The 23,851-nt window shown below is 39.3% G+C and overlaps 1 protein-coding gene across 1 annotated transcript in view; it reads left to right on the top strand.

Moving 5' to 3' along the window:
• The window catches only part of VWA8 (von Willebrand factor A domain containing 8), a 321,202-nt gene that overhangs the window by 91,660 nt on the left and 205,691 nt on the right, over positions 1-23,851 (top strand). Inside the window, exons 9-14 of the mRNA XM_090050444.1 lie at positions 1,089-1,193; positions 5,364-5,495; positions 7,228-7,362; positions 7,458-7,535; positions 12,807-12,967; positions 15,743-15,856. Coding sequence (XP_089906570.1) covers positions 1,089-1,193; positions 5,364-5,495; positions 7,228-7,362; positions 7,458-7,535; positions 12,807-12,967; positions 15,743-15,856 — 725 coding nt within the window. The remainder of the gene's footprint in view (positions 1-1,088; positions 1,194-5,363; positions 5,496-7,227; positions 7,363-7,457; positions 7,536-12,806; positions 12,968-15,742; positions 15,857-23,851) is intronic.

Here is a 23,851-nt window from a genome sequence, read left to right as displayed (position 1 = left end):
ATAGAAGCCTTTTTTACTAGAGTTAGGGCTTCTGCTGGTTTTAGTTACCTTTGTAAAAGATGGCTGGCTATAAAATAGATTAAAATAGATTTCCCAGGGTGCCAAAACATTGAATTAAAAATATTATCATTTTCTAACCAATAGCTCTTGTTTAGAAAAGTCCTGCTCTACAAAGTAAGATCCAAATAAGATTGTAGGTATCACAAGTGAAAGCACTAGAAAATCTTTTATCTGATTTATGCATGAGAACAGAGTAAAATAAAAGACTTACAGGGACGGGAGAAATAGTGGAGCCAGGTACCACTTTATTTTTCAGTATTAAAATGTCTTAAACTACATCGTCTTTTGCTATATCTTAGAAAATAGGAAAATTCTAACCTTAAAAGGAAGCAGAGAACTCACATTTATAAATCCTGCCTCCATGAGGAAGTGTCTTTCTGTAGTTTAGTGACATTAATTTGCACTCATTTTTATTGATTTCCCCTCCCCCCACAAAAGTTCTTTTGTTTGCTTTTATTTTAACTAGAGCAGGTTGAAACTTAGAATTTCTGTTTCATGCTGCATTTTTTTACATTTTGACCTTTTTTGTTCCAATTCAGGACTTGGAGAAGTGGATTTTAGCTGCTGTAAAAAAAAGCGGGGGGGTTTGTTGCTTCTGAGCATGTTGCAGCTCTAGAGATTTAACTGTTACATCTAGATCCTGTAGTGAGACCAATGAGCTGAATAGCAGTAACTTTGACCCTGAATGAAGGAGGGTTAAAACTGGAGCAGTTCTGCTACTCCTGTATTTCTACAGGATCATGCAAATAAATGTCACAGCTGCATTGCAATCAGCATTTATCAGTCTTGATAAATATATATCATTTCTTATATCTGTCTGTATCCTTTGAGAAAATAACCTGAGGGGATAGGACCCAATGGTTCTAGATGGATGGGATCAAAAATGTAGGAGAGACTGATTTTTGCATCAAATTCCTGATGATGGAATGTGTTTGTTGTTCCATTTTAAGAGTAGCTTAAAAATATCTGTTTTGAGTGAACGAATGAATTATGGTATTAATCTTTCCTGTATTTTTATTTTGAACTAGGATTACTTTCCGATGATGTCAATCCAGCATCTAATCAAATGGCTTTACCCTTATAATGTTTTCCTGGGAAAAGAAGGTAGGACTGCAGTTGAAGATGCATTAAAAGTGAGTACTGATTATTAGACAAATCCTAGCAAACAGTAGCCTTGTTTGTTGTTTACTTCAGTTTGACACAAAGGACTATTAATAGCCTAAATACAGTAATGTGCATTATTTAAAAATATTTGGGAAAAACTTCATAAATCAACATAATTAATTATAATGGATGATGATGTTTTATGTCTTCTTGTAGATACTGGTGCCATTTTAGGAAGGTTTTTAAGTGTGTATTAATTTTGACTGTGCTTGTTAATTTGGATATAACTACTAATATTGTTAATTTTAGGTAAAAACTCTTCCTGAATCAAGATATGCAAATGACACAGGTCACTTTCACCAAAAAGTTTAAAATTAGTTGAAATTTTAAATAATTCATAAAATTCTTAAAATGTGTCTGTGATTAGACTCCTTCACATGAACAGCATGGAGTGTAGTGTGGTGTATTGTGATTTGTTAATGCCCACTGGTTCATTGTTACTTGTGGCTGTTAAGCCTTTACATGGTACATCCTTCCGCAGTAATGCTGAACAAAAATACCTAACAGGCTAGATGGCTTATTTGAACTTGCTTCAGTACCTAATAGCTGTGGTTAAATGAAATACATCATTTATAAAAACATCTGATCTTGTTTTAAACATTTCTTGTGATGGAGAATCTGGTACTGCATTTAGTAAGCTAAATCCACTTTACTGTGAAAAATTCACCACTTGTTTCTACTCTAGATTTATGTGGCTCAGTGATACTTAGGGTGCAGACAGACATCTCCCTTGTGCCATCCTCAACATTTTTATGGTGGCACAAGTTGGAAGCAAACAGATGTCCTAGTCCCCTGTTACTTTCAAGTGTCCAAAAATATTGCCACAATCAAAGGTGGTCACAGTTTGTGATGCCATATAAGGGAGATCATCTAGTTGCTTATTGTACACCACAGGAATTCCCTTGCAAGGGGTTCCTGTGGCATTTGGAGAATGTCTGCAAGTGCATCCAGGGCTGTTGTCCTGAAGTCTTGGCTGCAGCAGGGGCGTAATCCTGCAAGACAGTAGTTTTGGGCAACCTCTACAAATGACAGGTAAGTGTATCAGCTGTGCCCAGCAAGGCACACATTACTATTGCATACTAAATGTACATTATTATTCAGTTTTTGCTGTTTGAGTTTTTAAATTTCTGCTTTCTGAAATCACTGTGAAATGGAAAATCCTTGTCAGAAATAATTCTTTGGTAATGTCTTTCCAAGTTTGAGTTTTATGGAACTGATCAAGTGTAGCATCCAAGAGCAAGCAGGTACTTTTTCCACCCTGCACGAATGAAAACACCTCTTTCATACATCTCAGAAAAATCTATGTTTTTATTTGTATCTTTATTTTTTTAAGAATTGTCATTCTCTTCCACTTACCCACTTCACAGCCCTGCAGCAATTCCTAAGGATTAAAAAAAATGCATTTTGAAAGCGCAACTCAGGATTTAGGAAATACGAGTGTAATGATATGTCCTGGTCAGTTGAACTGTAATAGTGGAAAAATTATCTTCATTCCTACTGGGAAATGTACTACTGAGAGAGAGAGAGTCTGCATCTCTTGCATTATTCATGATTGTAGGAAAAACACAATCAATGTATGCAGTAAAAAAAAAGAAGAAAAGATAATATATAGCCAGTGGGAAGTATCAAATATGGTGTTCCCTAATTTCATTGGAGGAATTTTTGGGAGATGAGGGTTGATGGAGAGAAGAACACAGAAGAATCTCAGATGTGTTATGTGAGCAATCAGACCATAATGTATGGGACCTTGTGTACGTTTTGAATATTTATTGTAGATGTCATCTTTCATTGGTATTCATTAGGCACTGAAGTTAAATAGGTGTTAAGAAAAACAGAGTTGTAAAGAGTCTAAAAATCCCTTGCACGCTAAACTACTCAGCTTTTACTTTCTTGGCTCCCTTGCTTTCCAGTCACTGTAGATTTCAAAGCAAAGATTAATCTGAATTGCTAATGTGTGTGGCCCTCTCCCCAACGAATAAGGACTTGAAAAACACCTTCCACGGAAAATATTTTTCAAACTTTCTATATATAGCATGAACCTTAAAATATTAAAAAGAAGGGTAGGAAATTGAAAATACACAGCTTTTTCTTTGGCATGTCAGAGGCTGTATATATAACAAGGTTTCATGTAAGGAGGATGCCCTCAACTTCCACAACACACAGGACTGTAGAATTAAATAATTGTCTTATCCTGACAAGTATTTTTTTTTATTTTTATTTGGTTGCTTCTGAATGTAAGTGGTTATAACAGAATACAAAGATAAATGACCTAATAGGATATGTACTAGAAGTTCTCACCTTCTGGTGCTATTATTTCAGTCTGCCCTGACTGGGAAGGCTTTTGACACTGTCTCTCACCCAGTTCTCATTCAGAAACTGGGGGGCTGTGGTGTAGACACCCACACAGTCAAATGGGTCACCAACTGGCTGGAGGGCCGCACCCAGAGGGTGGTAGTGGATGGGTCCTTCTCAGCCTGGAAGGACGTGGGCAGTGGGGTTCCCCAGGGCTCAGTCCTCGGGCCCGCACTGTTCAACATCTTCATCAGTGATTTGGACGAGGGGGTAAAAAGCACCCTGTTCAAATTTGCTGATGACACTAAGATGTGGGGGGATGTGGGCACACTGGAAGGATGCAACAGGTTACAATCAGACCTCGACAGGTTACAGGGGTGGGCGGACGAGAATAGGATGGGTTTCAACACTGACAAGTGCAAGGTGATGCACCTCAGGAGGAACAACCGGCACCATACCTACAGGTTGGGGAACTCCCCTCTTATCAGCACGGAGGCGGAAAGGGATCTTGGGGTCATCATTGTCTCCAAGATGAACATGGGCCGGCAGTGTGGAGAGGCAGTAAGGAAGGCCAACCGCACCTTGTCGTGCATCCACAGATGCATCTCGAGCAGGTCCAAGGAGGTGATCCTCCCCCTCTATGCGGCACTGGTCAGGCCGCGGCTGGAGTATTGCGTCCAGTTCTGGGCGCCACACTTCAAGAGGGATGTCGACAGCATGGAGAGGGTCCAGAGGAGGGCCACTTGTATGATCAGGGGACAGCAGGGCAGGCCCTATGAGGAGAGGCTATGGGACCTGAACCTGTTCAGCTTCCAAAAGAGAAGGCTGAGACGGGATCTTGTGGCCTGTTATAAACTAGTCAGGGGGGATCAGCAGGCATTGGGGGATTCACTGTTCCCCCGAGCACCGCCAGGAGTGACCAGGAATAACGGTCACAAGCTGGCAGAGGGTAGGTTTAGGTTAGATATCAGGAGGCGCTACTTCACAGTCAGGGTGGCTAGGGTCTGGAACCAGCTTCCAAGAGAAGTGGTGCAGGCTTCTACCCTGGGGGTGTTTAAGAGGAGGTTAGATGAACACCTTGCTGGGGTCATTTGACCCCAGTATTCTTTCCTGCCATGGCAGGGGGTCGGACTAGATGATCTGCTCAGGTCCCTTCCGACCCTACAAACTATGAAACTATGACTACAGAATCAACAAAAGAACAGTGGGCAACATACAGCCACTATGTAACAAGAAGATCTAATTCTGTTTTTTTTAAAGGGAGCTAAAATATGTCACACATAGGAACCTCAATTCAGAAAAATAGAACCCTGGCATTTTTTAATACACAGATTTCTGTTGTTGCAGCTCATTAATTGACTTAATTTGTTTTTTCAAGATAAACAGCCAACTGTTCATTGAATAAAGAATACTTAATAAACATATTCTCATACCACTGGTTTAAAATGTACACTTGGACTTTTCTGGTATTAACATTCTTAGAGTAAGATGGTTTTGAATGTCGGAAGAATTAATATTGAATCCATTTCTGCCTTGTTTTCAGAAGAAACTATTTTAAAAATACACGGTTGGATGATAGATCTATTAATAGCTATTGAACAGAATGGCTGGAGATGGTTTCCTCTGGCATATCTAAACACATAGTAGTAGATACCAGGGAGAGTAATGAACAGGGGATAGATTTGCTCTGAATCTGTCCTGTTCACTGCTCTCCTTCTATAGCATCCCTCTTTCCACTCTCAGAGACAGGAGACTGGACTAGATGGACCATTGGTCTGATCCAGATGGCATTTCTTATGTTCTTAAGCTGTATTAAATATTAATTATTTTTTTCCTTCATGTTACAGCGTTTTGAACTAAAGGATTCAGGAAGCCATTTGTGTCCCAGTAGTATTACAAAAATGGAAAGTGTACAAGGAAGCAAGACCTTACAGGCTGATGTAACTGTCCAGATTGGTGAAAAAGAAGTGACATTCCAGGTGATTATTCAGCCAGTTATTTCATATTGTTATTACTAATTTTATTTTATTAAGTCTCACCCATATTTCAACACTCACTGTGGGTGTTGAGCTTTCTGTAGGGCCCCTTTGAATATCTTTTTCTTATAGAGTAACAAGTAATAAATTGTAGAAAGTCATTTAAGAACTGAAAAGTATCCAGAAAAATAAGGCTTTCTATGCAAACAACCAAGGCAGGTGTATAATTTTTGTTTTGTTTTATGTTTTGTTGTTCTTTCATTATATCTTGAAATAAAATAGTAGGGTTTTTTCCCTCTTTATCGACCACATCATATAAAATGTAATAGCTAGCAGTACTGGCAGTGTTATTCCACACAGGGGTGCATCTACATGTGGATTTTACTGAGGACCTGACTAATTAGCTCCACAGTGTAGCATCCCTATCTACATGTGTGTCCATATCACGGTGCAGTAAATTAATTAGCTGTGCTGTAGGATAGTACCGTCTGGGACAAGTACTGTCCTATGGAGAAATTATTAAGTGCACTGAAATGCATGTGTAGAAGGTGACTGGGGCTGATAAGGGCACAAGGGTGCTAGATTATGGGGGCCGCTTGTCAGTTAGCCCTGCACTGTATCATCTTTGTGCCCCAGCCAGCCCCAGTGCTGCCACCTGGAGCCTGGGGCTAACTCCTTTGGTTCCCCTGCCAGCCTGGGGCTTCTATGCCCCGGCTCTAACTGCTGCTGGGCGCACACACAAACCCTGCACCTGGGAGCAGCTGACTCCAGCCTGAACTGCACCGGAGTTTATTGGTATGTGTTATTTGCAAGTGTAGGTGCATCCTGGATTTTGAAATAGAAGATGGAGCAGTTAGTTGATTAGTATTGAGGTTCCTTCAGTGAAGTTTACAGTTTGTAAGGTGGTGTAATAACACCTTATGGAGGAAACAATGGATGCCAGATTTGGGTGAGACTGGGGAGTCTGTGATACAGATAAAATAGTAGGAAGCAGGAAGAGATCATATTTGTGTTTGGGAGGCAGGACCTCAGAATGTGTAGAAAGGAGGGATGAGCTCCAATTTAAATACATGTGAGAGTATATGCAAATTGAGGTTTCTGTCAAAGGAGGGTGGAAACTAGGAGGATTTGATTGGAGAACGTTGTATTTTTGGCTTAATTTGGCACTAGGGTAAATTCAGATCTGGTTAAAGAAATAATAGCTTCTTTGGGGAGAGGAGAAAATTTGAAGAAGGAGCAGTGACTAGTATTAGAAGAGAGAGAACCACAAAATGTAGGGCTTTTGGGTTAAACTGAAGAAAATGCAAGTTCAAAACTCTGTCCTAAACACCTGTTTAAAGTGGTCTTTCAGATATGCACAATACAATTGTTCCTTCTCTCTTTCACTCCTCTTATCTACAATAAGTAATAACAGTGGCAACATTTAAAGTTTCATATTTGGCATAGAGAGTTAACCCTACATTAAGATGAATTAGAATAACCTCTCAGAGCTATTGTTTCAAGTTGTGAAGAGGCAAAGCAGACATCATTATGTGGGTTTTCATTTAATTCTGATTTCATCTGAGAACTGTTCACAACCACAAACTATAGTCTCCTGGGGATGGGGTTAGTGCAAGGTTTAGATTTTTAGAACAGAAGATGGAAGCTACCAGAAAAATGCCAAAACATAATCACATTTGCTCCCTGAGTCTACAGCAACCTTTTGTACAAATTTTACCTTTTTCATTGCTTGTAGGTTCCATCTGGAACTAGACCATTCAACCTGTATTCTGGATCAGATACTTTTATAAAGACATCCAGTCATAAGCAGCTCCTGGCAGAAATGATGCAGTCGCATATGGTTAAGGATATGTGTTTAATTGGAGGAAAAGTAAGGATTTATATATTTTTTCTTTTCTTTTCTTCCAATTTATTTCTAAGTCCTTTTATAATTTATTTCTTATTGATTTATTTAAAACTTTCTAGGGCAGTGGCAAAACAGTTATTGCTAAGGAATTTGCCGATATCCTAGGATACAACATAGAACCTATCATGCTGTATCAGGTAAGTGAACTGGCGTATCTATAATATTGTCTGAAATATTGCATAAATCACAGATTGCATAAATTAGATTTAGGGAAAGATGCAAAGAGCTGTAAGATTAGTAGGTCTTGCCTGGGGTATTGTGTCCAGTGTTGGACCCTGCACTTTAAGGACATGAACAGCAGTTTGGAAAGAGTCCAGCACAGAGCAACAACAATGAGCGAGGTCCTGGGAGACAAGATCTATGAGGAAAGACTGTGAAAGAAGTAGGGTTATTTAATTTGGAGATGAGAAGACTGAGTGGGATTTGTTAACAGTCGTCAAACACCTGAAGGCTGGTTATAGAGAGGATGGGGAGTGGGCTTTTCTCTGTAGGGGACAGGATTAAGAGCAACCAACCTCAAGCTGCAACAGGGGAAATTTAGGCAGGAAATTAGGAGGAACTTTCTGACTATGAGGGTGGTCAAGTATTTTTTAAACAGGCTACCTAGAGAAATTGTACAGTCTCCATCTTGGGAAACTTGCAAAAGCAGATCAGACAGACACTTGGCTGGGGTGGCTTTAGTGAGGACTGATTCTGTCTTGAGCAGATGACTGGACTAGATGACTTTGTGAGGTCCTTTCCAGCCTTATTTTCTTATGATCCTATGATGTTTTGTTTGATGATGTCTTTGTGTGTGTGTATAAATATTCTTGCTTGTATGTCTATGTTACCCTTATGAAAGAACAGCTCTAGCTAAGCAGTATTGTAACAACAAGAACAAAACTATACTCTAAAGGCATCATCAAACCACATCATAGGATCATAGGGCTGGAAAGGACCTCACAAGGTCATCTAGTATATATATTTCCTAGGATATAACATAGCACCTGTTATGCTGTATTAGGTAAGTAGCCCTACATGTGTGTAGATAGCTATATATAGATATCACCCCATATATATACATATCACCCCATATGTATATATATATAGATATATATATTCTCCCTTTCCCATATATATTTATCTATCTATATATGTATGTATGTATGTAGATAGTTATATATAGATATCACCCCATATATAGAGAGATAGATATCCTATATATGTATGTATGTAGATAGCTGTATATAGATATATATGGGGTAATATCTATATATAGCTATCTACATACATGTAGGGCTACTTACCTAATATTATATAGAGTGGTGTTTCATTTTAATCATGAAAAATGTGGATTTGGGGTTATTTTTTATATCTGAAAATTGGGGGCTTTTTCTCAGAGAAAACCAGGATCCCTGCTGATATATCTTCTTGCTGAAGACCATACAGTACCTTGTCCCAGTTCTTTTTCCCCTATTTAGCTTTCCTCCTTCCTTTATCCCTGTTGATTTTCTTTCTCTTCCTTTTTCCTACAGTGCAGAATGCCCAAGTTTGCAGCTGACTGCAAGATGCTAAACAATAGTGAACCTGGAGGCCTATTCTTTGTCCCCTTTCAGTGTGGGAGCAGTTTTTTCTCCCTTTCCCAGGGCCCAAATGAGCTTCATGCTTATTTGTCCCAGATCACGTTGTGATCCTTCTTGAGTTTCCTGAAGAGCAGGGTCAGAGCTGCCAGGTAGGGTTTGGAGAGGAAAAGAAAAGTTTCAGTGGCACCTGATTTAAATTTTCCTTTTAAGTAAGAGATATATGAAAAGACAGAGCTCTCTTAATTCTATTCTACAAATAACAACTCTCTTTAAAGTGCTAAAATATTGCCAGCAGGTCTTATATTATAAACAGTAATTCAGAAAAGAATGTTTGCTTTGTTGTAATAGAGAAATATATTATTGCGTCCAAAAAGTCTGTGTATTCTCAAGTAGGTTAGTATTTGAGAGTATTATGTAATTTAGAGGATTTATTATACAAATACATATAAAAGTAGCTCTTGGAAGCCCTTCTCTGAAACAGAAACCTGGCATGCTCATTCATGAGGGCAAAGCTTGTGGAACTTCAGCATGGAGAACATGATAGCAATTTATGTGGAAGAATTGCTAATCCTTAATTGGTATCTTCTTAGAGGATATAGCAATCAATACATAACAATTGCTTAAATATCAAAGGACACCATATGATTCTGTAGGGATGCAAAAGTAACACAACTGCTCCATCTTTCACCTTGCTTAGTGCAGGATCAAAGTTAGAGCAATTTATCCTATCTGCATCACTACTGGGTTTTTCAGAATGAATAAATAGTTTGTAATAGCTCCTATATGGTCTAAAATAGGTGCTCTTTCACTCCTCTTTTAAAGTAGTTAAAATGTATGTTTGTCCTGTTTTGTCTAGCACATGCTTTCTCAGTTACCTTCTTTTCCAACTCAGTGAGATATTCAACTCAGTGTTCCAAAACATAAATGTTTTGTCATTATCTAATACCCAGATTTGCGGGATAGGAAATGGCAACAGGAAATTTCTCATCGTACAGCTTTGATTTCTGTCAATATGTATCCCCATACATTTCAGTCTGTGAAATAGGCTTTTAGAACAAGGAATATGAAAATTCTGCCTTCCTGGTTTTTACAGCATACCTCTTGTAATTTTCTCATAATCTTAATATGTCCTCAAAAACCAGTGGGTAAAACTCCCCTCCGTCTCAGATGTTCAGTCTGTAGACAATCAGAGAATACCCCAGGATCATTTTAAGATCTCTTCTTTTGAATGAGTTCAAGTGAAAATCAAGTGGTGGTACATAATCATGTTGGCACAATCCAACAGCCTTCTGCATTACATGTATCAGCATCCCACTGCTTAAAAATGGCAGCAGGGGTGCTTAAATTAAAGCTTGTCGAATGAACCACCACCACAGTTTTTAAGTATGGGAACACTTTTAAATGGAGCAGAGCTTAAGCGGGTCAAGAGCAGATGTTGTCTGCCCACTGTCGGCTTGGGGCTCTTTGCCCCGCTGCCCTTACCCAAGGAGCCCCGTGCCCGCTGTGCACTCCCTGCCCACTTAGCAGGGAACACAACTTGCCGGCCCCTACAAAAAACAATTGTAACCTTTGCTGCCCCCTACAAAAAACAATTGTAACCCTCTACAGATACTGAATAATTGAAAAAAGTGTTAATGAAAGAATTGTTCATTTCCCATTATTTGATTAAGTCCAACTTGAGTCATTTGAAGTATGATGCAAATTTTAATTTTATTTTTGTAATGCTTTCTGTTCTTTTGAGTTTCCAGCATTAGTTTCAGCAGAGTTAAATCATACCATTCATTGTTAATTTCATTCCAAAAGAAGTGCATAGTATAAAATGAATTTTAATTTAATTCCATGTGAAAATAGTGCATTCTAATATGTACATTTATTACCAGAATATACATAAGGAATTTCTGAAATAAATGGCAACTCATAGGTAGAGAAGCATTTGTTTTTCTTTAGTCTAAATAAAAATGTTATAAAAGTTCTGTATTTAGCCTGAACAATTTAGTAATAAAATGAAAAAAAATACAATTACAACAGTAAAACATTCTGATGGCAACAGTAAAAAGATGTGCTTTTTCTATGGATCTGAAGGTGAGACTTTTAAGCTACACAGTTGTGGAAGTATTGAAGGAACCAGACTTTGTCCTGTTATTTTAAGGCATTTAAGGAAATGCAGAAAGAGGAAATGATTCAGGCTACATGACATAATTTGTTCTATTTTTATTCTTAAAAGTTCAAAGAGTTTATAGTTCTAAGAAGAATATGTGCAAAACTTTAACCGCAATAACAGATATTTTTTCCCACCTGATTTTTGGCCAGATGTAAACAGCCCGAGTTGCTGAGCTCTGCACTGGGTAGATTCTCCTCTGCATTTGAAAAGCAGAACAGAATTAATCTTTTAGGCCACATGGTGCTCACTATGGTTTCCTTCTAGGCTTCAGTTAGAGCCCCCTGCAAGGGAACAACCAAAGCATATGTGTAGTGGCAGATACACATCCTGGACTACTGTTGTTTTTTGTCTGTAAAATTATATCCTGTGTAGGGATGGAGTGAGTTGTATTGAAACAAAACTGTATTTTATTTGGGGGATGTTTTATCTTTTCTGTGGACTGTTAGACTCCCTCCGTGTTTCCCCCCACCCCATTTTTAGGTTTAGGGTTATATTTAAATTCCAAAGGGCTATCCAGATTGGCCCTGCGCCAGAAATCAAACTCAGTATTTGCCTCTGGTTAAACAGCACTTCAGTATTTGCCTGAAGACTTGAGTAGATTCTTCCATTTGGGTTTTGCGTAAACTTAGAGGTGATCCAGCTTGATCACCTAGACAGTGTGTTGCCTAAACTCCACTGTACCTATGTTGTTTCTGGGAAAGTGCCAAGTCCAGAGAGATCTGATCTGTTTGGTGTGCCTCTACTATACTTACCTTGTATGACTTGCATTCAGTTCTGTAGTACTGGTGTTGGTTCCCACCTCTTGCCTAACAGCCTGTGATTAGAGTAGTCACCCAGGAAGTGGAAGACCTGAGGTTTTAACACCTCCTCAGCCTAAGGTGATTCAAAGTCACAGTTCCACATTTGAGGAAAGCTCTCTAACCACCATGTTATAGAGAAGACTGCGGTGGAAGCACCTTTCACTCCTGGGCCACGAGACAGCCAAGAGTGTATCAGCCATGGGGCCAGAAACAGAACAAGCAAGGGGAGGGTAATTCTGTGGTCTAGTGGCTAGCAAGCACTCCAAGAATGGGGAAGGTTGGGGGTTTTGGTCCTTGTCATTCCGTTGTCCCAGGAATGTTTATACATTTTATATGTATGTCATAAAAATAGAACAAAAGTAATGCCGGTAACCAGAGTTTTAGGTGTTTTAATGCCTAAGTGTGGGGGGTCTGCCACCAAAGTGGATTCTGTCATTAGAATTGCAATACTTTACCAGTGTTTTATGTCACTGAAATCTGGATCTGTTTTAATGATGTATGTAAAATGTTGTTTTAGTCTTGCTTGTCAATTGAGTGAGTTCGATTTATGCTGTGTGAAAACTGCTGCCCCCTGCTGTACAGGAACTTTCTGCTTCTTAAATGAAGTCTTTTTACCTAGAAGGGGGAAAAAAACATTTAGAAGTTCTTTTAAAAAGTTATCTTCTGTTCTGGTTTTGAAAAGTCTGTGTTAGTAAGTTTAAAATGTGTGCATAAGGTTATTTTAAAGTATGTATGTAAATCTAACAGTTCTCAAGGAGAGAATCAGAGATTTCATGTCCAGACCCCTTTGGGTCCATGCTTCTTGAGAAATACACTTTTTGAAATTGAGAACTGATGCATGACTAAAATATAGCTTGAATGTATTCTTTTGATTGCTGCTCATAGGATATGACAGCTCGAGATTTGCTGCAGCAAAGGTATACTCTGCCTAATGGAGACACTGCTTGGAGACCATCTCCACTTGTAACTGCTGCCCTGGAAGGGAAGCTTGTTGTTCTTGATGGTATTCATCGTGTCAACTCTGGCAGCTTAGCTGTTTTACAAAGGTCAGTATAAACGTGGTAGTAAGGTGGGTGTTTGGGACTTGTTTACTGAGTACATACTGTGTACTGCACATATATGAATTCTGATAAGTGCATAATTTGCTCAAGATTATAATGTATCGCCAGTTCCAATTTATTGCCTACTGCTTCAAATGTAACGAACTCCTGTTATCTTCATATTCATTGAACACGTAAGCTGCTTAAGAGCATAGCATTTTTCTGTCCCACTCTCTGGTTTATAAGCTAATAGTATTCCAGTTAACTGCTAGCTAAAGTATTTGTAACTAATTGTATTCCCTTTAACCATGCCAGAATGCTAAAGAGGAAGCAGCTGGTAAAGAGCTAATTATTAGAAGCTTTGAAGATGTTGGGAGCTAGTCATTTCAGGGCATCTAAGATTACAGCAGTGCTTAACAAGTGTTGATTATACATTAAGTTTGCATAAGTGTGTACCCCCATTATGCACATAGCCTTTTTCATCCCTGAGACCATGCACTTGAATGCGTAGCCTGCGAAACTTTTGTCTTGCTACTAGATGCACAACTGTGCAAATTAAAGAATAGTGTTGCAAATATTGTAATGTGTGTTTACAGAACATGCAATGTTTAGGTCCTTAAGTATTTGAGAGTAGAAGGAAGTCAGAAGTCTGTTGTGTAAATCAACTCTTAGTTCATGCAGCTTTTCTATGTGAATTGAAAGATGTGCTAGGTTTTAACCTAGTGAAAGTTAATGTAGCCTAAAAATTAATGAGTTAGTGTTTGTACTGTGCTTTGATAATGGAAATTAGTACAGAAGTCGTAAAAACTGCATGTAGCTTCTAAATGACAGATGTGACATTTATTATGTTAATTACCTTTGTTGCGTGCATCTTGTTAAAAAGAAAATTATACTCACTCTACAGAATGCTTTCTAGACATTACTTAAAATTTCTTTAATCATTTTACTAAAAATGCCTAAAAATCTTGTATAATAATGTCAACTGTGCTTTTAGTAAATAAATAAAAGAATATAGGGCCAGATTCTGAAATGTATGCTTATATTGAATAGTACCTTTATCTTAGAAGTACTTGTGGAGTAAGTAGCTACTCAGGATAAATGAAGGTATCAGAATCTAGCCCATAACACAGTGTTGGTAGTAGCTATTGTAGGAATAACAGTTCTTATGTTGAATAAGTAAAAATATCACTTTGAATGTACATTTCCTCAGTTCTTTGAAGACCTTCATTGTTATGCTTATGTGTTTTATTCCCAAGACAAAGTTCAGTTAGCTTCAGAGCTTTCTGAGACCCTAATTTTCTCTTCTGGTCTGTTCTGTGCATTATGTATAGCTAGGTTGCCTTATTTTCAAACTGCATTTTTACAATAATATGTAATTATGTAGATAATAGTTCAGAATAACTTCTGGCCAGTTTTACAGTAGTTTGATTAAAAAATAAAAAATGTTCCCTGAATTTCTTTTAACTTTTTTTTAAGCTTTATTGAAGTAACCTGCTTAAGCAAAGCAATTGGCTTGTCTTCTTTTAGCTTTTTTATGACTTGTAGTATGAAAATCTGAATGTATTTTTTCTTTTCATTTTTTTTAATTTCTAAATTGTATTGGAATTGCTCTGTTCTTTTTCTGGAAAAAAAACAGGAATGTCAAATTTTGTGTTGCCATTTTTTATTGGATGACTCAGAAGGGTATAGTAAGTTGGTTCCTTAACAAAAAGAACTTTTTTTTCAGGTTACTTAGTTAAATGGGTGCTAACAAAAACAATTGTCTAAATAAAATATAATTTCCTCTCTCCCTACTAGCTTTCACTTCCTTATTACTTGTATTGTCATACTAGTTTTCTTTTATCCAAAGAATCATCAAGGTAGACAAGATCTCAGGTTCTCATATGAAATCTTAGCAGCATGGGATTGGGTAGGATCTTTTGGGGTATCAGGTGTGGTCCCTTGCTGTTGTAGGTAACTGTGTCATATAGTTCATTGGGGCCAACCTTTTTGGCAGGCTTGCCACAGGAAAAGCCCTTCATTGTGCTTGAGTGCCACACCAATCCGCTTCTGGTGTCCAATCTGTTGCTCTTTTTTCTGCTCCCTGTTCTACCTGCTGTTGTGTTCCTGCTCCTGCCCTGATCTGCCACGTGCCACACAGAGGCAACCCATGCCATTTGTGGTATGCATGCCATGGACTGGCTACTCATGTATAGTCCCTTTTATAAACATAAGGAGAATCCCACCTTTAAAGCTGCAGTAGCCTTTCATGGGTCCTTCATAAACTGGAAAAAAGGCAGGAGAAGAAATAACACAAGCCCATTTTTCATGCCTTTACTTCTGTTTTGTTCTTCTGTTTTATAGAATCTGCATTCTATGAAAGCAGCTATAAAGTGTCTGGCTTCTGGTAACAAAACAATGCTATGGTGCTGTTAGTAGGAAGAATATTTCTAATTTTGTGCCATTTATGTAGCTATAATAGTGATAGGGAAAGTTTTTTCATGTATGGTCTCTAGTAAGGTTTGTCCATCTGTGAAAAATAGTTATTCTGTCAACATGGTATTATGTACTGTAGTTACTGAACCATATTTTAAACTCTTTCCTTAGGCAGACAGTTTGACTGGCCTTTCTTCTTGTTACAAGGTCATTTGCTGAAACTTATTAATCTTTATTTTTGTTAATAACTTGGGCAGTACAGTTAAGACTTCTTGGCTGAGGCACCTTTTTAAAATAACATGCATTGAGAAAACTTAGAAAAGGCAATTAAATACTAGACTTGTTTTATTTTCTGTTCCCAAACAGGCTAATCCATGACAGAGAATTAACTCTGTATGATGGCACCAGGTTACTACGAGAAGACAGGTATCAACAGTTAAAAGAAGATTTGCACTTCTCAGATGAGAAACTTCAGGAAAGGTAATTTGTCAGACACCAAACATAATATTTCACGAACTCTGTGCATTTTTCAGTTAGTGAAGAGTTCAGAATTCTTTTTTAATGTCTGATTTTTCCAGTGTTCTACATTTTTAAATATATACATTTAAAATTACAGTATAATGCCATGTAATTCATAATAGAATATGTTTTACATTCCAGTGTCCTCATAAAGTATTTTGTAGCATTAGACCAGGGTGGACAATTATTTTGGGTGGAGGGCTGCTTAACTAATTTTGGTGAGCTGTTGAGGGCCACATGGGTAGCCCTGCCCCTTGACAGTTGCCCCACGCCCTTGTCCCCATTTTGGGACCGAAAGTCCCACCCCTAACCCCTGACCTTTGCCAGTGGAAATCTCTCTCCTTGCCCCCCCGGAAATACTCCTTTGTGGTGGGAAGTTGCCATCTTAGTGCGTGTGTGTATGGTAAGGTGTGTGGGGGGCTTATGACAGGAGGTGTGGCTGTGTGTGGGGAGCAGTGGGTACATTAGGGAGTGTATATGTGTGGGGGGGTTGTGGGCAGGGTGTCAGTGTGTGGGGTTTGTGGGGTGTGAGGGAGGGTGGAGCACTCGGGGCATGGCTCCGGCCAGCACCACACATTATGGCAAGGGGTGCAGCCTCCAGTGGGCCGTCTGTATCACCAGTTCTCCCTGCACTCGCCAGGCACAGGAGGGAAGCCCCAGGTGCTGGAGCTGGCTGCCTTCCCTGCCCCCCCAGGGAAAGGTGCCTGGGACTTCCCTCCCCTGCTGCGCAGTCCTGGTGGGGAAGGCAGTCGGCTCCAGCACCTGGGGCTTCCTTCCCATGCCTGGCGCATGAGGGGAGTGCTGGTTGTACAGACAGCCCAGGGGAGGCTGCACCCCTTGCCACGATGTGCCATGCTGGCCAGAGCCATGCCCTGCCTGCTGCTGCCGCCACCGTGTGCTCGGACTGTATGCCAAGGGGAGAGTGTGTGTGGAGAGGTCCCCACACCCCGCACCCTTCCTTACACCCACATGCTACCCACCTGAGCTCCGTGCTTCCACTGCCAGCCTGGGTGCGGGCTTCGTGCTGCTGCCAGCCCCAGTGCCACGCACCTGCCCATCTGCAGCCCTGCCCCTGCTGCTTCCCTACCTGCTGCCTGGAGCCAGCAGGAGACTGAGGAAGTGGAACAGGTCCCCAGGGCCTGCAGCAGCCTCAGCAGCAGCCCTGCCTGGAAGCTGTCTGCTGGCAGCTCTGCCCACAAGGGTGGGAGTGAGATGCAATAGGGTATGTTTGGGGTTTGTGTACACATGGACACTTCACTTCCACTCTCGTGGGTGGAAGGGCTGGGCGGCACACAATTTGTTGGTGGGCACTGCAGGCAAGATGAAAGTACTTGGTGGGTCTTGCGGCTTGCAGCCCATATTTTGACCCCCCTTACACTAGGCAATGATTATATCCTCTTAGCTTGTCAGTTAAAAGCAGAAGCAATAAAATATCCCATCGTAGAAATAGTCAGAAATGACAGAAAAAAATATGTCTATTATTGCAGGGTTATTGCAGGGCCCTTGGCACGGCTTTATGAGCGCTCATGGAGCTCAGGCCAGGTGCCAGATGATTGGAAGATAGCTAACGTGGTCCCCATCTTCAAAAAAGGGAAGAGAGAGGACCCGGGCAACTATAGGCCTGTCAGTCTTACCTCAATCCTAGGGAAACTCTTTGAGAAGATCCTCAAGGAGCACATCTGTGATGGGCCGGCTTCAGGGATGATGCTCAAGGGCAACCAGTACAGTTTCATTAGGGGCAGATCATGTCAGACCAACCTGATTGCCTTTTATGATCAGGTCACAAAGGCAGTGGATGCAGGTGTTGCCATGGAGGTAGTTTTTCTAGACTTCAGCAAGGCCTTTGACACCGTCTCCCACCCCATCCTCATTAAAAAACTAGGTGACTGTGGCATTGATGCCTACACAGTCAGATGGATTGCAGCTTGGCTCAAGGGTTGTACTCAGAGGGTGGTGGTGGACAGGTCATATTCAACCTGGGGGAAGTGGGCAGCGGAGTCCCCCAGGGCTCGGTCCTTGGGCCTGCGCTGTTCAATTTCTTCATCAGCGATTTGGACGATGGGGTGAAAAGCAACCTGTTTAAATTCGCTGATGATACCAAAATTTGGGGTGAGGTGAGCACGCTAGTAGGGAGGGAAAGATTGCAGCAAGACCTGGATAGGTTACAGGAGTGGGCTGACATAAACAGGATGCGTTTCAACACTGACAAGTGCGGGGTGTTGCACTTGGGCAGTAGAAACCAGCAGCACACTTATAGAATGGGAAACTCCCTTCCTGAGAGCACAGAGGCAGAAAGGGATCTTGGAGTCATTATTGACTCCAAGATGAACATGGGCCGACAACGCGAGGCCACGGTTGGCAGGGCTAACCGGACCTTGTCGTGCATCCACAGGTGCACGTCAAGTAGAGCCAAGGAGGTGATCCTCCCCCTCTATGCGACACTGGTCAGGCCACAGCTGGAGTACTGTGTCCAGTTCTGTGCGCCCCACTTCAGGAGGGATGTGGACAACATTGAAAGGGTCCAGAGGAGGGCCACCCGCATGATCCAGGGACAACAGGGCAGACCCTACAGTGAAAGACTGCGGGACCTAAACCTGTTCAGCCTTCACAAGAGAAGGCTGAGGGGGGACCTGGTGACCATCTATAAACTCACTAGGGGGGACCAGAAGGGTTTGGGAGAGACACTGTTTCCCTTACCGCCCCCTGGCATAACAAGGAATAATGGACACAAGTTATTAGAGAGTAGGTTTAGGTTAGACATCCGCAAGAACTACTTCACAGTCAGGGCGGCTAGGAGCTGGAATCAACTTCCTAGGGAAGTAGTGCTTGCTCCTACCCTGGGGGTCTTTAAGAAGAGGCTTGATGCCTACCTGGCTGGACTCATTTGAGTCCAGTTTTTCTCTCATCCAGGCAGGGGGTCGGACTTGAAGATCTACAAGGTCCTTTCCGACCCTACTTCTATGATTCTGTGATTCTATGTCTAAACTTTTATATATTTATAAGTACAATAAGTTGTTTAGAAATATTATGAGGTAAACCAAGAAAGCTAAATATTGTAAATTGTTACTGTTTTCTAGCAGATTAGCTAGAAAGGAAGCGTGTAATTCACAACTAATATGGAGCAGGAAATCTGAAGATTGGGTTGGGACACGTCACTGTTATTATTCTTGTTAGTCAACTACCAGTTGCTTGCCATAAAAAGTTTTGGGGAAAATATTTATAGTCCTTTGTCATATGATACAAAGCTATCCAGTAGTGACTGATTTCATTTAGATTCTGCTTTATGTAATTGAAAACAAGAGTAATCCAATATGTAATAATGTTTCTCATGAATTATTTATGAAGTGCTAAAACGATCGAAATTCTTAGAGGACACTAAACTTTGAATGAACTGGGAGGGCATTGAGCTACTTATTCATTTTACAGTAATAAAAAATTGTAGCCAATTTTCATTATGTTCAGGGTATTATGTGTTATCTGTAACAAGAAACAATGTAGCTGGAACATACATAGGCATTCTATCTCAGCTATATAATAGATATGATTGCTGTTTACCTTTTTTATAATATTAGGCTTCTATAGTGAAAAAAGAGAAAATTCAATGTTCTACTATATTTCGTTAACAACTTAAACCTCAAAAATAAAGTGACTATTTAGAAAATAATATTATTTTCTAAATAGTCACTTTATTTTAGTGCAATTCTTCTGCATTGAGAATTTTAGATTACTTTTTGGGGATTCAGTGATTACTTTAAGATAGGAATTCAATTTTAATATTTCATTCATAAATAAGATTTGACTGATATAAGACATAGGTGAACATATTACAACCAGTGAGCCAAAACTTTTTCAAGGATTTTTTTTAAAACTAAATGTGTCATATTTCTTAGGTTTTCCACATTTTAATTCTGAGGACAATTGATATTGTTAGAAGAATTCTAGAAGGAGCTCATTTTCTAGAGAAAAAAATTTAACCTAGTAAATCAGTATTGTTTTAAAACAGAATACTAATTACCTCATCACGTAATAAAACTATCAAAAACTGAGAAGCTTGTTTTTTTTGCGGGGGGGTGATAAAAAATAGCATTATATGAGTATTGTTGCACCTCTTGAAAAGGAACTTGAGCATTTTTGCTAATGCAAACTGGCAACATTAAAGGATGTTAAGGCATTATCTGTTCAAGTTACAAAATACAATCAAATAATTTAAAAATGAATTCCAGTTTTGCAAATTAGAAGCAATTTTTTCTTTAATTAGTTTTTGGAGGATCTATGTAAAAATTGGCAAAATCCCGAAGAGCCTTTCTGAAGCAAATGCATGTGCTATCAGTTACATCTTTACTATATATTTTACTCTGTTTCTTCATTAATTATTTGTGATAATTAATGAGGTAGAAAAGCCATATAGGTGTGATGGTTGGTGTGAAGGTTGTGCCAGAAGTGATAAGCTCAAGCAGATGTTTTACATTTGTGGGCATGAAGGAATATTCCTTGGTCAGCTGTAGGCAATCTATTTGGCTATTTGGGCAGTGCAGTTAGCAAGGAGCCAAGGTAAGATGGTATTCATCCAACAAGAAAACTACAGAATTTTGGAAGGGACAGTTTTCTGTATAGGGTAATTGAAGCCTTAGACACCTACTTATTTACAGAACGATATGGCTTGCTTTGAACTAGTTCCATTGTTGAAGAAGAGGTGCTTTCATCACTTAAAGATGACCCACAATGTATATCTAGTATGTCTTCATAGAATTTTCCCACATTATCATCCATGTAGTACACAGTAGTAGACATTGTAAAGGTGGCATTCCATAACCTTAAGCACAGTTGGAAGCAATAGTTGTTGCTCTTTTGAAGCAGTATTTTAATCTACTTGGATGACTGCTTTTCTGCCTCCTAATCTTTTCCACATATTAAGTCCTTAGTATAATAAGGCAGCTGTAACATAAAAATATTCTATATAATGAGATTTGCTTTAGTAACTGAAAGGAATCGATCATAATGCATGGGTAGTCATTACTGCCCATGTGACTAAGTTGAAAGAGAGCACATATAACAGATGCCACAAATATAAACATGGCACAATGTGAATTTTGTAGAAAATAAACTCTAATATAGCTAAGTTGTAGCTGCTTACTTTAACTTTGTTGTACATTTGTTTTATTTGTTGTACAAACTTTTTGTTTTCTGGTTGCTCAGTGTAGAGTGTTTGAAAATTTAATAAACTAATCTTTTAATTAAAAAACAAGAAATTCAGCTCAGCTCACTGTAAATTGTAGAAGAGTAAAAAGGAAACAAATATATGGTAATTTTCATCCTTTCAAGGACAACAAATAATATACTTCAGTAGACACAGCATAGTATTTTTTCTCCTTAAATATATTTATTTTAAATGTGACCCTCTTAAATGATATTAATTGAGTTCAAGTTACCTATACATAAGTGGAATTATTTCAAATGTGAATACCTAACTTTCTAATGCACAATTTAACTGTTGTTTGTGGTGATATTATTGCAAGTTTTTATTTTATTTTATTGTATTTTATTTTATTTCAAGTTATTTTATTTGCAGTAGGAAACAGGGAATAATAACATTCGTGGGACAGGAGAAAAAACAAAAGAGGAACTAGCATGTGGTGGCATGGGACGGCAATTCTTTATCTTTGTGTCTAGGTCTGATTCTCAACTAGAGTGCTTTGGTACTACTGGATGCATTGTGGTTTTTTCAAGGGTGCCACAGAATGCCAAGACAATGTTAGTACTGATAGGTGTGCAAACAGAATTTCCCAGATAAACCCAGAAATTTCAGGGAAATCCATAGTGTTAAAAATATTCTTCCCTGTTGCAGTCTTTCTGAGTTCTTTGTTATAGAAGAATTGCCCTATTATTTTTCTTTAGTCAAAAAATGAGTGAAAACTGAGAACTAGCATTCTCTTATTGAGAACCACTGATCTAAATAGCACTAGCTCCTGTTTTTTTTCAGATGGTATACAAGAGATCAGTCTCTGCAGTCCTCTTGGTAGGATTTCATTCTCTTCTTCCCCTTCTTCAGGTCTTTTGTTCTTTGAATATTAATAATCTTTGGTGGAGAGAGAAGAATTCAGGTCTGGAATATTGATAGCTGATAGGTCTTATGATGCCCCTTAATTGGCTAACATACACATTGAACAGGGGAAAAAAAGATCAAGCCCTTTGGTACTCTGTATTTATAAATGATTGCCAATCCTACCAGCAAATTTGATTATAGCAAATATAGACAGGGATCTGGAATTTAATGTGTGAGGCTTTAGAGTTATTTACAGGATCTCCTGCTGCAGAGAAAACAAGGATTGTGGGGAATTGTGGTTAATAACTACAACTTCACAAAGAAACAAGGATATAATTATTTTGGTCCTGATTTTGCGGGGCTTGTCAGGATTTAACTCTATTGTGAATTTTATTTTAATAATGAATGTAGTGCTTATTTTCTCATTTCCAGCTTTGCTAGAATTAATCCAAGCATCACCCATTTGATGTAGAGAAATGTTTTTATATCCTTTTACAGACTGAAAAACTGAAATGGAAATGTGATTTTTTCAGAGTCACAGAGGAAGGCAGTCACTTCACTTGGTGAAGCGAATATACAAATAAAGCTTTCACTAGATGATTGAATGAGAGTGGAAAGATATATGCATTTGTAAAAGGCTTTCCAAAGTGCAGCAGATCCCAGTGTCAGAGCTTTTCTTAGACAAATAGCTTGCTAATTAAAATCTTTTCCTTGGGGCAGTTTTTAGCTTTTACATTATTAAAATATTCAGTCCAAAAGTTTGAAAGGATTTTTGGAATACTGTTGCAGGTAATAAATTCAAAATAAAGGGTTCGGTCCTCAGGTATTCCCACCTTGAAGGAGCTGTTGGGAAGGAGAGGTGGAGGGACAGAAATGCTGTCTGTGGCTCCCTGCTCTTGAGCCAGGGCCCTCCTGTGGCCTGGATCCTCAGGGCTGCTCAAAACCGGAGCATTGCTCAAGCCCTTTCAGGCATATTTCCCTTCTCTTACATCACTGTCCCCGTCACCCAGAATGCCTCCAGCAGGACCTTTCTGTTTAAAGCTGTGACAGGGAGATGTTGTAGGTGCCTAATGCACCCTGCCTTGAGGAGAGCTGAATACTTTCTGGCACTTTATGAAAGAAGAAGAAAAGAACCAGACTAGGGCTTAAGATTTAATTCAATATATGCCAACTTTTTATTTATTAATTTTTTAAAAAGTGAATCTGCAACAATACGCTGGTTCTCCTAGCTAGGAAATAGTGTATTCTGTAATAGGATTGGGCACTGCTGACCTTTTATCAGTTTAATGACAAAAAGACATACCTACTGATTCCTATTTCATATGATGTTTTCAAACATCTATTTTTATCAGTCAGGGAGTAGCTTCTAGGCTTATGACTGTCAGCTGAGAATGACTGATGCCACCCACTGTGGTTGCTTTGATCTGAGAGGGCAACTTTCCAGGGGGTTCAGTGGATATGCTGTGTTGTAACAGAATCCTTGCTGTTGGTACCAAGTAATCAGTACATCGTGTAGCCTAAATTTTAAGATTTGAATTTTGTCTCAATGTTCACTATGTGTATCCTTCATTTTTTCACAAAATAATCAGAGAGAGAATTTGCCCCAAGTTAGGCAGACATGATAAATTTCAAACATGATATTTACTCCCCAGAATACATGTAATAAAAATGTAATTAGTTAATTTAAGTTACCATAATTACAACTTTTTTTTTGCTACTAAATGACATGGGGAGAGTATATCAGACTGACTTTGAGTGGCGTTGTGCAAATCAATTAGACTCTGGCTTTGTCCAGACTATAGCCTGTAGTGATGGCTCTGAGCATGCTTTACTCCCTTGGTTCCACAAACATAGCCAGACCCAGAACTGCACTGGTGGAGACATCCCAGGGCTGTCGCCAACAATCACTCTTA

This window comes from Crocodylus siamensis, chromosome 1, assembly GCF_052110815.1.
Source record: "Crocodylus siamensis isolate JL-2025a chromosome 1, ASM5211081v1, whole genome shotgun sequence".
Lineage (NCBI taxonomy): Eukaryota > Metazoa > Chordata > Crocodylia > Crocodylidae > Crocodylus > Crocodylus siamensis.
Note: the sequence above shows the minus strand (reverse complement) of the source record. Positions and strands in the feature narration are given on the sequence as shown.